At 47.9% G+C, this 11,187-nt stretch overlaps 1 protein-coding gene across 5 annotated transcripts in view; it reads right to left on the minus strand.

The window, feature by feature from the left end:
- ADAMTS14 (ADAM metallopeptidase with thrombospondin type 1 motif 14) overlaps positions 1–10,240 on the minus strand; it is an 81,262-nt gene extending 71,022 nt beyond the window's left edge. For 2 of the 5 annotated variants that reach the window (XM_048506461.1, XM_048506460.1), the window contains exons 1-2: positions 9,864–10,240; positions 6,433–6,851 (exon numbers count right to left, since the gene is read on the minus strand). In XM_048506461.1, coding sequence (XP_048362418.1) covers positions 6,433–6,851; positions 9,864–9,951 — 507 coding nt within the window. In that variant the 5' untranslated portion in view covers positions 9,952–10,240. Of the gene's footprint in view, positions 1–6,432; positions 6,852–9,552; positions 9,581–9,863 lie in introns of those variants that run through there. The other 3 variants (XM_048506462.1, XM_048506464.1, XM_048506463.1) reach the window with 3 other exon arrangements.
- Positions 10,241–11,187: the final 947 nt, after the last annotated feature.

Consider the following 11,187-nt stretch of genomic DNA (forward strand, 5'->3'; position numbering starts at 1 on the left):
TATTCTCAGTGCTTCAGAGATTGTTCTTTTATATTTGGGGGGCCAAACAGAGAAATGCTGCAAATAACAGGTGAGGGGAAACTGAATGAGCTCAAAAGATGTGTCTGCAAGTTTGTATTAAGTGCCATCAAGTCGCCACCAACTCATGGTGATGCCACGAATCCATTTCCTCCAAAGAACAACCTAGCTCAGGGGGTCTGCAACCTGCGGCTCTCCGGATGTTCATGCCAATTAGCCATGGTGGCAGCGGCTGATGGGAATTGTAGTCCACGAACATCTGGAGAGCCGCAGGTTGCAGACCCCTGACCCAGCTGATAAAATGAACTGAATTATAAAGTATCCAATTACCATCACAATGCAGATGATATTTAGGATTATACCACACACAGATCTCAAATAGAGCTCTGTCATTCTGTTTCACAACCAGGGGAGCGCTCAGGGTAAGCAATGAAACATCTTCATGCAGGCAGAGAACTATATACCCCCCATCTCCATTGAAACAGATGGGGAAAAGTATTCAGGTAAGGACTTTGAACCACATCGTTTTCTGTTTCCGAAACTCTTAGACAGTATGCTAGGTTTTTTTTATCCTGAAAAGCTTGTGCCACTGCTCTTTAAATCATGACCTTTCACTTCTCCTTCAGATCTAGTGTCTGGACACAGTTCTGTCCATCACATCCCTTTGGCTCCACTGTTATGATTATTGGCTTCCTCACAGTGGACAGACCAGCCAACAGCCCAAAAGTATGCCAAGATGAAGCAGCAGTTCTGCGATGCCTAACAAAGAGCAGCTATTTTAGATGGTGTTTTCCCCATCTAAAATACAACTTCGGTTCTAAAAACGTAACATCTGATCCAACAGTGATCCTCAATATGGCAGCCACTGGCCTTTTCCTGAGAAAAGAACAATCCTACCTTTGCTCCATTTCATTGGCACAGAAAAGCTCAGGAGCCATCACCATTGCGTTTGCATTTGGAAGCCAGATAAGCACAGCCTTATGAGTTTTCATCCCCAGAATTTGCTTCATTCTTTTGGAGGGAAAACAAGAGAAGGAAGATGTATACTTTGAAAGCCATAGAGACGGCAGATGGAAAACTTGCGGGGAGGGGCTTAGATAGACCTGCAAACGGTAATAATAAAATTAATGCACACCTTCAGCAAAGCGACTGGACCTGCAGATGTGCAAATCCAGGCAAAAGAGCTCTGACCACAATTTAACATCACACTCTGCTAAAGCAAAACCACATCGTAGTATCTGTCATTCACGTATCTCTGACTTTCGAGCTGCTTTGGATATTGTACTTTAAATGCACTTTTGCAATCATCCAATTGCTAACTGAAAATGAACTGAAAGTGCGTTAGCCAATGTGTGTTAAAGCAGCCTGGCCAGGCCTTTTTCCCCCTTTAGTGACAAAGAAAGCATACTGGGGTAACATCCATAGACAGATCACAATATAAAATAAAAGTTGACACAAAGACTCTCGTAAGAAGCCCTTAGCCCTGTTCATCCCAGACCAATTCAACTGGCCTAGTTCTACTATTTGCAAAATTATACAGGACACACAATGCCTAGGGAATTCTAATTGCCAACGTGACTTTGAAAGATTTATTTCCCGTCTGCATAATTACAGGGCAGAGCAGTACAAAGACATTTGGGGACATGGGGAAATGGGATTGAAGGTGTTTTGTTCCTACATCTCTTGTAATTATTGTTAGTTGTCACCTGATCTTTTAACTTCAAAGAGAGGTCCTCTCTATATTTATACTTTTAAACCCACCACATATCTGAGGATGAGAACAACTTTTGTCGAACAGTTTATGAACTTTAAAAAAGATTGGGACGGGGCAAACGTGCAGATGAATGAAATACATATGATGAGCACAGTAAGTCATGCCCTAGACCAGTAGTGGTGAACCTTTGGCACTCTAGATGTTATGGACTACAATTTCCATCAGCCCCTGCAAGCATGGCCAATTGACTGTGCTGGCAGGGGCTGATGGGAATTGTAGTCCATAACATCTGGAGTGCCAAAGATTCGCCACCACGGCCCTAGACCTTTTACATGTTGCATACCTCCTCCAGAGCAGTCTAAATAGCCTCTAAATGCTCCATGTAAATTGTGGACCTAAACAATGTAGACTCTGAAATAATTAATTTGGCACAACAATTATGTGCTAAACATTCTCCTTAAAACAGTCCAGGATTTATTATGCTGCTATTAAAATGACGTATCTAGTCAGACTTACTAAAACTGTTCCATCACCAAATCAACTCCAAGTGAAACAGGCCAGTGGGCATGAGCTTCCTGCATCCAAAGTAGTTATTATTCTAAGAAAAGTTCACTCTCTTGGCTACTAAAAAGAGAAAGTGTGCTGAGAGGTGCTCAACGGAACAGCACTTATGGAAAAAGTCTGTCTTGTTTCCTCTTTTTACAACTAAAAGCATCAATATATTTTTGAAGAAGAACCATGAGGGATTCTGGAGGCAGAACAGACCTCCAGGGTAGCAAGTAAGTGCAAGCTGTTGAACACACAATGCCATCAGGTACTTAGAACTTGAATCCAAGATGGAAAACCTTACTTACCTGCCAAACTTCCTGCAGAAGCGTCTGTGCACATTCACTGAACTGCCAATAATGTGGCACTGGAAAGTATTGTGCACAGAAGCAGTCAAGCAGTCAGCACTGTACACTACCTGATAAAGGGTTTTGTAACTTACATATATTTAGAAATGCAAAGAAGGGGGTGTACTAGTAACAACAATTTGTTTAAACACAGAGGCTCTTTCCGCACAGGGCCAAAAACAGCAGCCCAGGGACAGAAAAACACCGGTCCCTGGGGAGCTGTATGGCCCTGAGCGGCGTGAAGGCGTCACTTTCCATCTCCCTTCCCAAGGGAGGTTTTGGGAAAGCGCCATCCTCCCATCAGCGCAGTGCGAACAGCACAGCGCCGAAGACGCCATCTTCCCGTCCTCCCCTTACCTCGTCCTCCAGCGCAAGGGCATAATGCCCATTGGGCAAGGAGGGCAGCTGCCCAGGGCATCACCTTGTGGGGGGCACCAAAAATGCAGGGTTCGTTTTTGGGTATTTTTAGTGGTTTTCCATTTTTGGCCTGCAAGGGGTACGGTTTTTAGGCTAGCGGCACCAAAATTTCAGCTTATCATCAGGAGACTGTCCTGATGGCACCCCCCAAACTTGGTGCAGTTTGGTTTAGGGGGGCCAAAGTTATGGACCCTCAAAAGAGTAGCCCTTTGAGGGTCCATAACTTTGGCCCCTCTGAACCAAACTACACCAATCCTGAGGGGTATCATTAGGGCAGTCTCCAGATGATACCCTGAAATTTTGGTGCCGATACGTCCAAAAATGCGCCCCCTGCAGGAACATTCCAGAAATTTGCCCAAGAATCTTTGTTCTGCATTGAGTTTTCTGCATTGCAGTCAATGGGGGTTGCAGGCTGCAGGGGGGGGGCACATTTCTGAAGGCATGGTCTCAAAACTTTCAGGGTCTCATTAGGAGACTGCCCTAATGATACTCCCCAGGTTTGGTGCAGTTTAATACAGGGGGGCCAAAGTTATGGACCCTCAAAGGGGGTGCCCCCATCCCCCATTCTTTCCAATGGGAGCTAAGGAGACAGGGGTTACACTTTTGAGGATCCATAACTTTGTCCCCACTGAACCAAACTGCACAAAACTTGGGGGGTAGCATAAGGACAGTCTCCTAATGATACACTGAAATTTTGGTGGTGATATGTCTAAAAATGCACCCCCTGCAGGCACCAATGACCTGGTGCAAAAAAAATTTGGTCGTGGTAGGGTGGCTGCCCATGGTGGGGGGGCATCCAACTCAGGTTTTGTCAAGGGCTCCAGTTTGCCTCGTTACGCCCCTGCTCCAGCGTTAGTCTGGAGGGCTACTGAGACCCGCCCACGCTGCCCTCCAACCCCTGGAGGTCGGAGGGCAGCATGGGCAGGTCCCTGCAGCCCTCCAGACTGACACAGAAGGACGAGGTGAGTGGGGGGGGGGACGCAGAAGAGGTGGCTCCATGCGGAGCCGCCTCTTCTGCGCCGGCCTCTGCAGGGGCCGCTCGCACGCTCCCGTGTGAACGGCCCCCTCCCCTCCACCGCCATAATTTCTGCCGGTGGAGAGGCGCCCGAGAGAGTTGGTATACGGAAGAACATCACAATTCTGCTTTCTGGACTATTTTTGAGAAAGTTAAATCATGCCCAGACCATGATAAGGCATCCCAAAGCAGCTTACAAACTCCTTCCCTTCTTCTACCCACAGCAAACACCTTGTGAGGTAGGTGGGGATGAGAGAGTTCTGAGAGAACTACGACTAGCCCAAGGTCACCCAGAAGGCCTGATGTGGAGGAGTGGGGAAACAATATTAGAGTCTGCCTGCTCCTCGCCATTATACCACACTGGACAATCCAGCTCACCAAGGTTCCACCATGCCTCTTCAAGGCACATCCACCCTGCCTTCAGTCCACTTAATACATGTGAATTGAGCATCACAGCCGCATACACTCACCAGTTGTGTGGTGCATCCATTGGATGGCTGAAATTCTGATGTGAGCACTTAAGCAAACGTGACCCAGTAACAGAGACAAGGAACACGAGTGAGGTAGGGTCAGCTGACTGGACCCCAATTCTCATTGTATGTTCTGGTGGCTTTACTAGCCTCTAAAACCAATGAGTGAAAACTAAAACTGAAATTTGCTAAATGATGAATTAACGGCATATATCCTACCGGTCCACGGAACAAAATTTGAAGCCTTCCTCCAATTTAAGGGACTTTTCCTGCAACGGAAGAAGAAAGAAGAAGAGTTTGGATTTATCCCTTGCCTTTCTCTCCTGTAAGGAGTTCCAAAGCGGCTTACAAACTGCTTCCCTTCCTCTTCCTGCAACAGGCACCTTGTGAGGTAGGTGGGGCTGAAAGAATTCTGAGAGAACTGTGACTAGCCCAGCAGCCTTCATGTGTAGGAGCAGGGAAACAAATCCAGTTCACCAGATTAGAGTCTGACATTCCCTTGGAGGAGTGGGGAATCAGACAGAGTTCTCCAGATTAGAGTCCACCTGCTCTTAACCACTACACCAGGCTAACTCTCTGCGGCAAATCTTCTTTGTTAGGATGCATGCCAGTGTCAAATTCTGTGCTTGGGTATCCTGATCATGAACTTAGAAGGTACACAAAGTGTCCAGGATTCAAGAAACAAGGAGTGCAAAGGAGTTTAATACATGGTTCTCCTCACACAACATCCTTTTCTCCTTCCCATGCCACACAGCAAACTAGTTTGGAAAGCGAGAGCTGTCCAAAGTAAAGAATCCTAATGCCACAAGACATAAGCAGTTCTTTGGAATCGGAGCAGCCTTAGCTACTAAAAAGTAGTTTAGGAGTCTGCAACTATGAATTGTCTCCAAAATTTGACAAACAGCGCAGAATTACTGCAGAAATCTTCAGCTGGGACCACTGGCCTCAGATCCAGTCCATGTGTGCTTCAGTCCCTTTGCCATTTCAATGGATCACTGAAGCACCTTGCTAAAAAAATAAAATCATGCCAAGTTTCCCTTAGGCCTGCATTCTGTATCCTACTCTCTGGAGTTCTCAGGCAGGGCACCAAGTGGATGGCCGAAACCCTCTTTTGTTTCTCAGTGCCTAGTCACATGTTCCATTGGCCCACTGAGGTCAGCATACTTGTCACTTAAATTCTCTCTCTCCCTTTTTGCATTAATATTTTCATTAGTATTTCAAATCTTTCCAACACCAAAAACACACAGCAAAAAAGATTCATCAAACTACGAAGTACTTATTCCATAGGAACTTCCAGTTCTTCTGCATCAACTCTTAAAGCAATTTTTTTAGCACTTGTTCCTTACTTTCTTGAAACAAGATCCCAAAACAGAATTGCCAACAGGCCAGAATGCACACACTAGCTTTTGGACCAACTGCAAGAGTGTGCACGTATAAAAGCTCGCAGCTGCATTTCCAAGCACGTGAACAAAGCACTGAGTCTGGCTCTATGGTATCATTCCACATGCTATTACAGGCGTTCCCCATTACTACCCATGCAGGCTTCACTGAGCTGTGAGAAACAGGGTTGCAGAGGATCAGAAGGGGATGGGGGGTGGGGATAGAGGTATAGTAACAGACACTGCTGTCATACTGGCTTAGTGACTCAGCCCCTCCCTCCAGACCCACCACGGGTCACCAAGTGGCACCCATCCCAGTACCCACCCAGGCACTTCTGGTTTTTTAAATCAAAGTGGCAACCTGCAATAAAATCCATACCCAACTAAGGCCAGTTCTACGTGCAACCAACCTTGTGATTTTTACTTGCAAAATGCACAAGGGAGCACAGGCCAAAACAAGACTGATTTGAGAAGCAGGTGAGCAGTGCGGAAATATATATGAGGGTAGAAGTCCCCTTTCGCTTACCAGCCCATCACAGTTGCTGATGGCCACCACAGCACCTGGCATGCCTGAGACACCTCCAGTGAAGACGCATTCCTGCTGAAGGGGCTCCCGAAAGACCTCCTGGAAATCTTCTTGCCATTCAGCCAAGGCACCTGGGGATAACAGCCGCCGGTTGGGCTTCAGCCAAAGATGCAGTTCCTTCCCCAAAACAGTGACATTGAAGTAGAACAAGTGGTTCCTGGGCATACTTTGGTGCAGAGGGGCACTGCGGACCACTCTGTGTCGACCTGAGCAGGATGGAATGGTGGGGGGACAGCTGGCTCCTCCCCTCCTTGCTGCCCCTGAGCCAGACACCACGTGTGAGAGGAACCGTCCCTGGCGATCTGCACTGAAGGGCACAATCACACCATATTCACTTAGCTTTCCAGACAGGAGGAGCTCTAGTGGAAATAAATACAGATAGACACACTTCAATACATTCAAAACAAAGAGAAATCCTCTTTGGGTGAAATGTTTGCCCTCTTAAGAATGCTTGTGACTTCAGCACTAGGGGCTTGTTTCTGCCAATGACCATTCACACGGCTCCTTCCATGTGAAGACCGAAAAAGGAAACTAACCAAAATTAAATTTCTCCAACAGCCCCTAAACGTTGCCTTTTCACAATCTATTTTATCCTGTAATATTTATGTTATATCTTTTCTTGTTTTGCATAATGTAACTCTGGTTTTGCTACTCAAGGGAATGAGCAAATCTTGAGCTAGTCCACAAGTATAGCACCACAAAGAGAAACATTACATAGAGTTGATCTCTGACCACTGCTCTGTCTATTGGTAGTGAGTTTTGACATAAAGAATCATTTAAAAACTTGATCCTCTGATCTGGGACCTGTGGAGGTGAAGTCCCTCCTCCTACCTCAGTCCGCTGAATATCAGATTCAGCAACCTATCAAATGTTGTCCACATACTTTGCATCCTTAAGGGCTTGGAAAACCCACATTTTCTCCTATAACAACGTAAATTACTTTTTAAATTAAAGCTGAAAATCACAGGGAACTGAACTCTGTACAAAAAAACAAACTGTTTTTTTCTGTGCTGCTGCAGAATCCCAACATACAGACACCCCTACACATCGATGTCCATGTGGTCAATATTTGAGGCTGGATAGTTCTGATTTAAATTCACCATTTGCCTATAATTTCTCTTGGTATTCTTAACTGTTTGGATATGGATGGCCCAGGCAGTGCCAGATTTGCTATAGACTTGGTAGGCTGAAGCCTGGGGCCTCAAAATCTAGGGGGCCTCCGGCCACGGGGTGCAATATTTTTGACACGGTCATAGGCCTTTCTTACACACGATGTCATAACACACTGTAGTCTCCAAACAACCCTTCAGTAATGTTCCCTACACTCCACTTCCTCTCTTGCCTTGAAAAACCTTACAGAATCATAATATGTCAGCTGAGACTTGACGGTACTTTCTTTTAACACCATTCTTAATTTAACCTTTCTTTCCTTAAACAATAGAGGTGGGCTATTGATAACAGAATTTTTTTTCCCTGTTTGGGGTCTACAGGAAAAATGGGAAGCCATTCCTTCCACCTGCAAGGTCTTTATTACTTCCTCCTCATAAGCTATGGCTTATGGAGTGTTGACTGGGTATGTTCAACACAGCAGAAAAAATCCACACTGACACACACTTATGCCTCTTACATGCCCAGCTAACACCAAGCATGCAAACTATTCATTGTGCAGCACCCATGCAACATCGTTTCCCTAAAATAAAGAATTCCTCTGAAATTCTTTTTTATTATTTTAAAAAACCCTACGTCAGCATCATAGCCACTGTGGAAAGGGCTCAAAATAAGGTCTCTCGTGTATTGGCTCCACTGTTCAATTTCCTAGTACAGGCAGAATAACTACTACAACAAATGTCAAAACAAACCTAGGGAATAGCATTTTAAAAAGTAAATTAAAAACTACTTCTATGCTTTAATAAAACAGAAGAAATTAAGTCAGCTTTGGCAAAACAGCATGCCTTAATCAGAGAGTGATAAAACATGAGATCAAATATTCAATGTAAGTGAACCCGTCTCTGAACTGGATGACCTGGGCTAGCCTGATCACATCAGATCTCAGAAGCTAAGGATGGGAGACCATCAAGAAACTCCAGGGTCACAATGCAGAGGAAGGCATTTGGCAAACCACCTCTGAACATCTCTTGCCTTGAAAACCCTATTGAGTGACTGTGCACTTTACACACACACACACACGGACCTGAGCATACATCCTCAGGAATAAATCTTTGGGACTGATTTCCAAGGAGACATCCATAGAAACAGAGGTCCAATGAGTCTCTCAGATCTGACAATGCAGACACAGGGAGTCAAAACCTAATGCCAAATTGCAAGCTCTGAACCGGATTCTTCACTTCCATGCTCCACCTCAAGAAAAATTTTGTGTGTGGAAAGTAAATTTATTCCATTGCATTTATATCCCACTTTTGCTCCACAAAGGCACTCAAGGCAAGTCCTAGAAAGTCTCCCACTGACACACAAGCCAGACCTAGCCTTGCTTAGCTTCAATGAGGCAGCTTTACAACACAACTCCCAACAAAAATACTGCTGAGGATAAGAAAAATGCTATGGTGCTAATTCCCATTTAAATGAATCCATAAATGATGGGATAGCAAACCCTGAGGCATGTTAAGATGTGATAGTCTTAGAAATGCTCATTTCGCATTCAGCACTTGCAGGGCTGTTTGCTTGCACCCTCAAAGACCTGCACATCAGCACTGAAAGAACAGTACAGTAGAATGCTGGACTAGGATCAGGGAGATACAGGTTCGAATCCCCGACTCTCCCATGGCAACTTGCATGGAACCCACCTTAGGAGGTTGTTGCTGCAGGGATAAAATGAAGCAAGTAAACCACTTTGGGGGCCTCAGTGTGGGGGGGGGGGAGGTAGGGTATCAACATTTCCGCCTTTGCATCTTTCTGGCATAACTAGGGCAGGGTGTAAGGCAGCATGCCTAGCATCTGAAACCTCTTTTAAGGATATGAGTCCTAGTCAGAACATTGATTCGGGCTTCTGTATCACAGGCCCAGCTGCAAAACTCTCCACTGCAAAACAAGTAAATCGCTCACATGTTGTCACTGCGATTCCCACGAACTTTAAGCCTCCGGCAGAGACTCGCTTCCGCAGGAGCGCTTGAAGTGCAAGAGCGACGCGAAAACTCAGAACTTCAGCCGGCCCGAGCGCCTGGCTGGTCCTGGCACCGGCGCACCCTGCCGGCCACCTCGCCCAGCATCCCGCTGCCAGCCAGATGCGCCCGAGAAGCCCTAAGGAGCGCCTAAGGGCAGCATCTGCTGTGCAGCTAAGGGAGCGGGGCTCACAAACAGCTGGCCCCGGGCGCCTCCGCTGCCTGCCTGCCCACCCGCCTCCCTTCCCCGCCTACCTTGGGCTCTGGCTCCCCGGCCCGCGGCGAGCCAGCAGTGGAGAGGCACCAAGCAAGACAGCATCACATAGAAAGGGGAATAATCCATTGGGGGAGACGGCCCGGCGAGTTGCAAGGAGAGTGGCGGCGGCGGCCGTCTCTGCCTGTCAGCGGCGCAGCCGAGAGTGCAGCAGCAGCAGCAGCCGGGCCTCCCGCTGGCCCCTCGGCCAAGCCCCCTCCATGCAAAGCAAACGGCCGGCGGCCGCCCGAGGGGACGGGAGGGAGGAGGCGCTTCCCGCTGCAAAGCCGCCAGTGAGTGACAACCAGGCCGGCTTGCGCGAAGAGAAGGGGGCTGCCGGGACCTCCCACCCGTCCTCCTCCTCCTCCGCCGCCGCCGCAGCCGCCTCTCCCGCGGGAGGCACACCGAGAGAGCACTTTCCATTGCACGTGGCGCTTCCAGCCCTGCGCTACTTGCCATTGGACGGGCCGCGGCCAAACCCCGCCCCTCCCCTCGGCTGCCGGGAAGGACCCCCAAAGGGCGCCGGCCGGGCCCCCACAGCACTCGTGGCCACGCCCTCCCTCCGCCTGCGCCTCGCGCCGCCCCCGAGCGCGCGCCCTACCCTCTCCTCGCTCCCACCTGCCCGCTCACCTGACGTCACCCTGGACCGCTCAGGAGACCTGTTTGGCTGGAGGGCGCCTCTCCAGGCATGGAAAAGGGGCACCTGTTGACTTCCTGTGTCTGGTGGGCACCTGTCAAAAGCCTCGGAGCCCTGCCAGGAACAAAAAGAAAAGGGGGGGCCGCGGGGGCTTCCTTTCCCACTCGGTCTGTTGCAGTAAAACAGTGAACAGGAGCCTTGGAACATCTCAAAGTCAGATCTAGGGTAACTTCCCTGGTTGGCTCCCCTGGTCCCAGGGCTGACCCTGTGCAGAGCTAGCCTGGGCCCTCTGAATCAGGGAAGGAAGGACAAATGAAGACCTTTTCGTTCCAGTATTTCATGGCCTAGAGCCGACTTCTTCGGGTGCAATGAGTGGCTCTTCACCAAGAAGCCATTTCATGTAAATTGTGCATGGGGACAAGGGGGAAAAAACAGGATCAAGCAACCATACAATGCAGAAGCATGAAATTGATTATATACAAACTCAAGATCTAATCAAAAGTACAAGCACTAGCTAACAGCTCTGATAGGTGGGGAGTTGAAGGTTTCACTAAGATGGTTAGCAGGTGCAGTGGCAAGCACTGAAGCAGGTCCTTGCTCAATTCGGGAAGGAAAACTGGGTCAAACTTCCTTTGCAGTTATGGATGCTCTTCCTTGCACTAAGACACAGGAATCCAGCTACATACTAA

Source organism: Sphaerodactylus townsendi, linkage group LG08 (genome assembly GCF_021028975.2).
Source record: "Sphaerodactylus townsendi isolate TG3544 linkage group LG08, MPM_Stown_v2.3, whole genome shotgun sequence".
Lineage (NCBI taxonomy): Eukaryota > Metazoa > Chordata > Lepidosauria > Squamata > Sphaerodactylidae > Sphaerodactylus > Sphaerodactylus townsendi.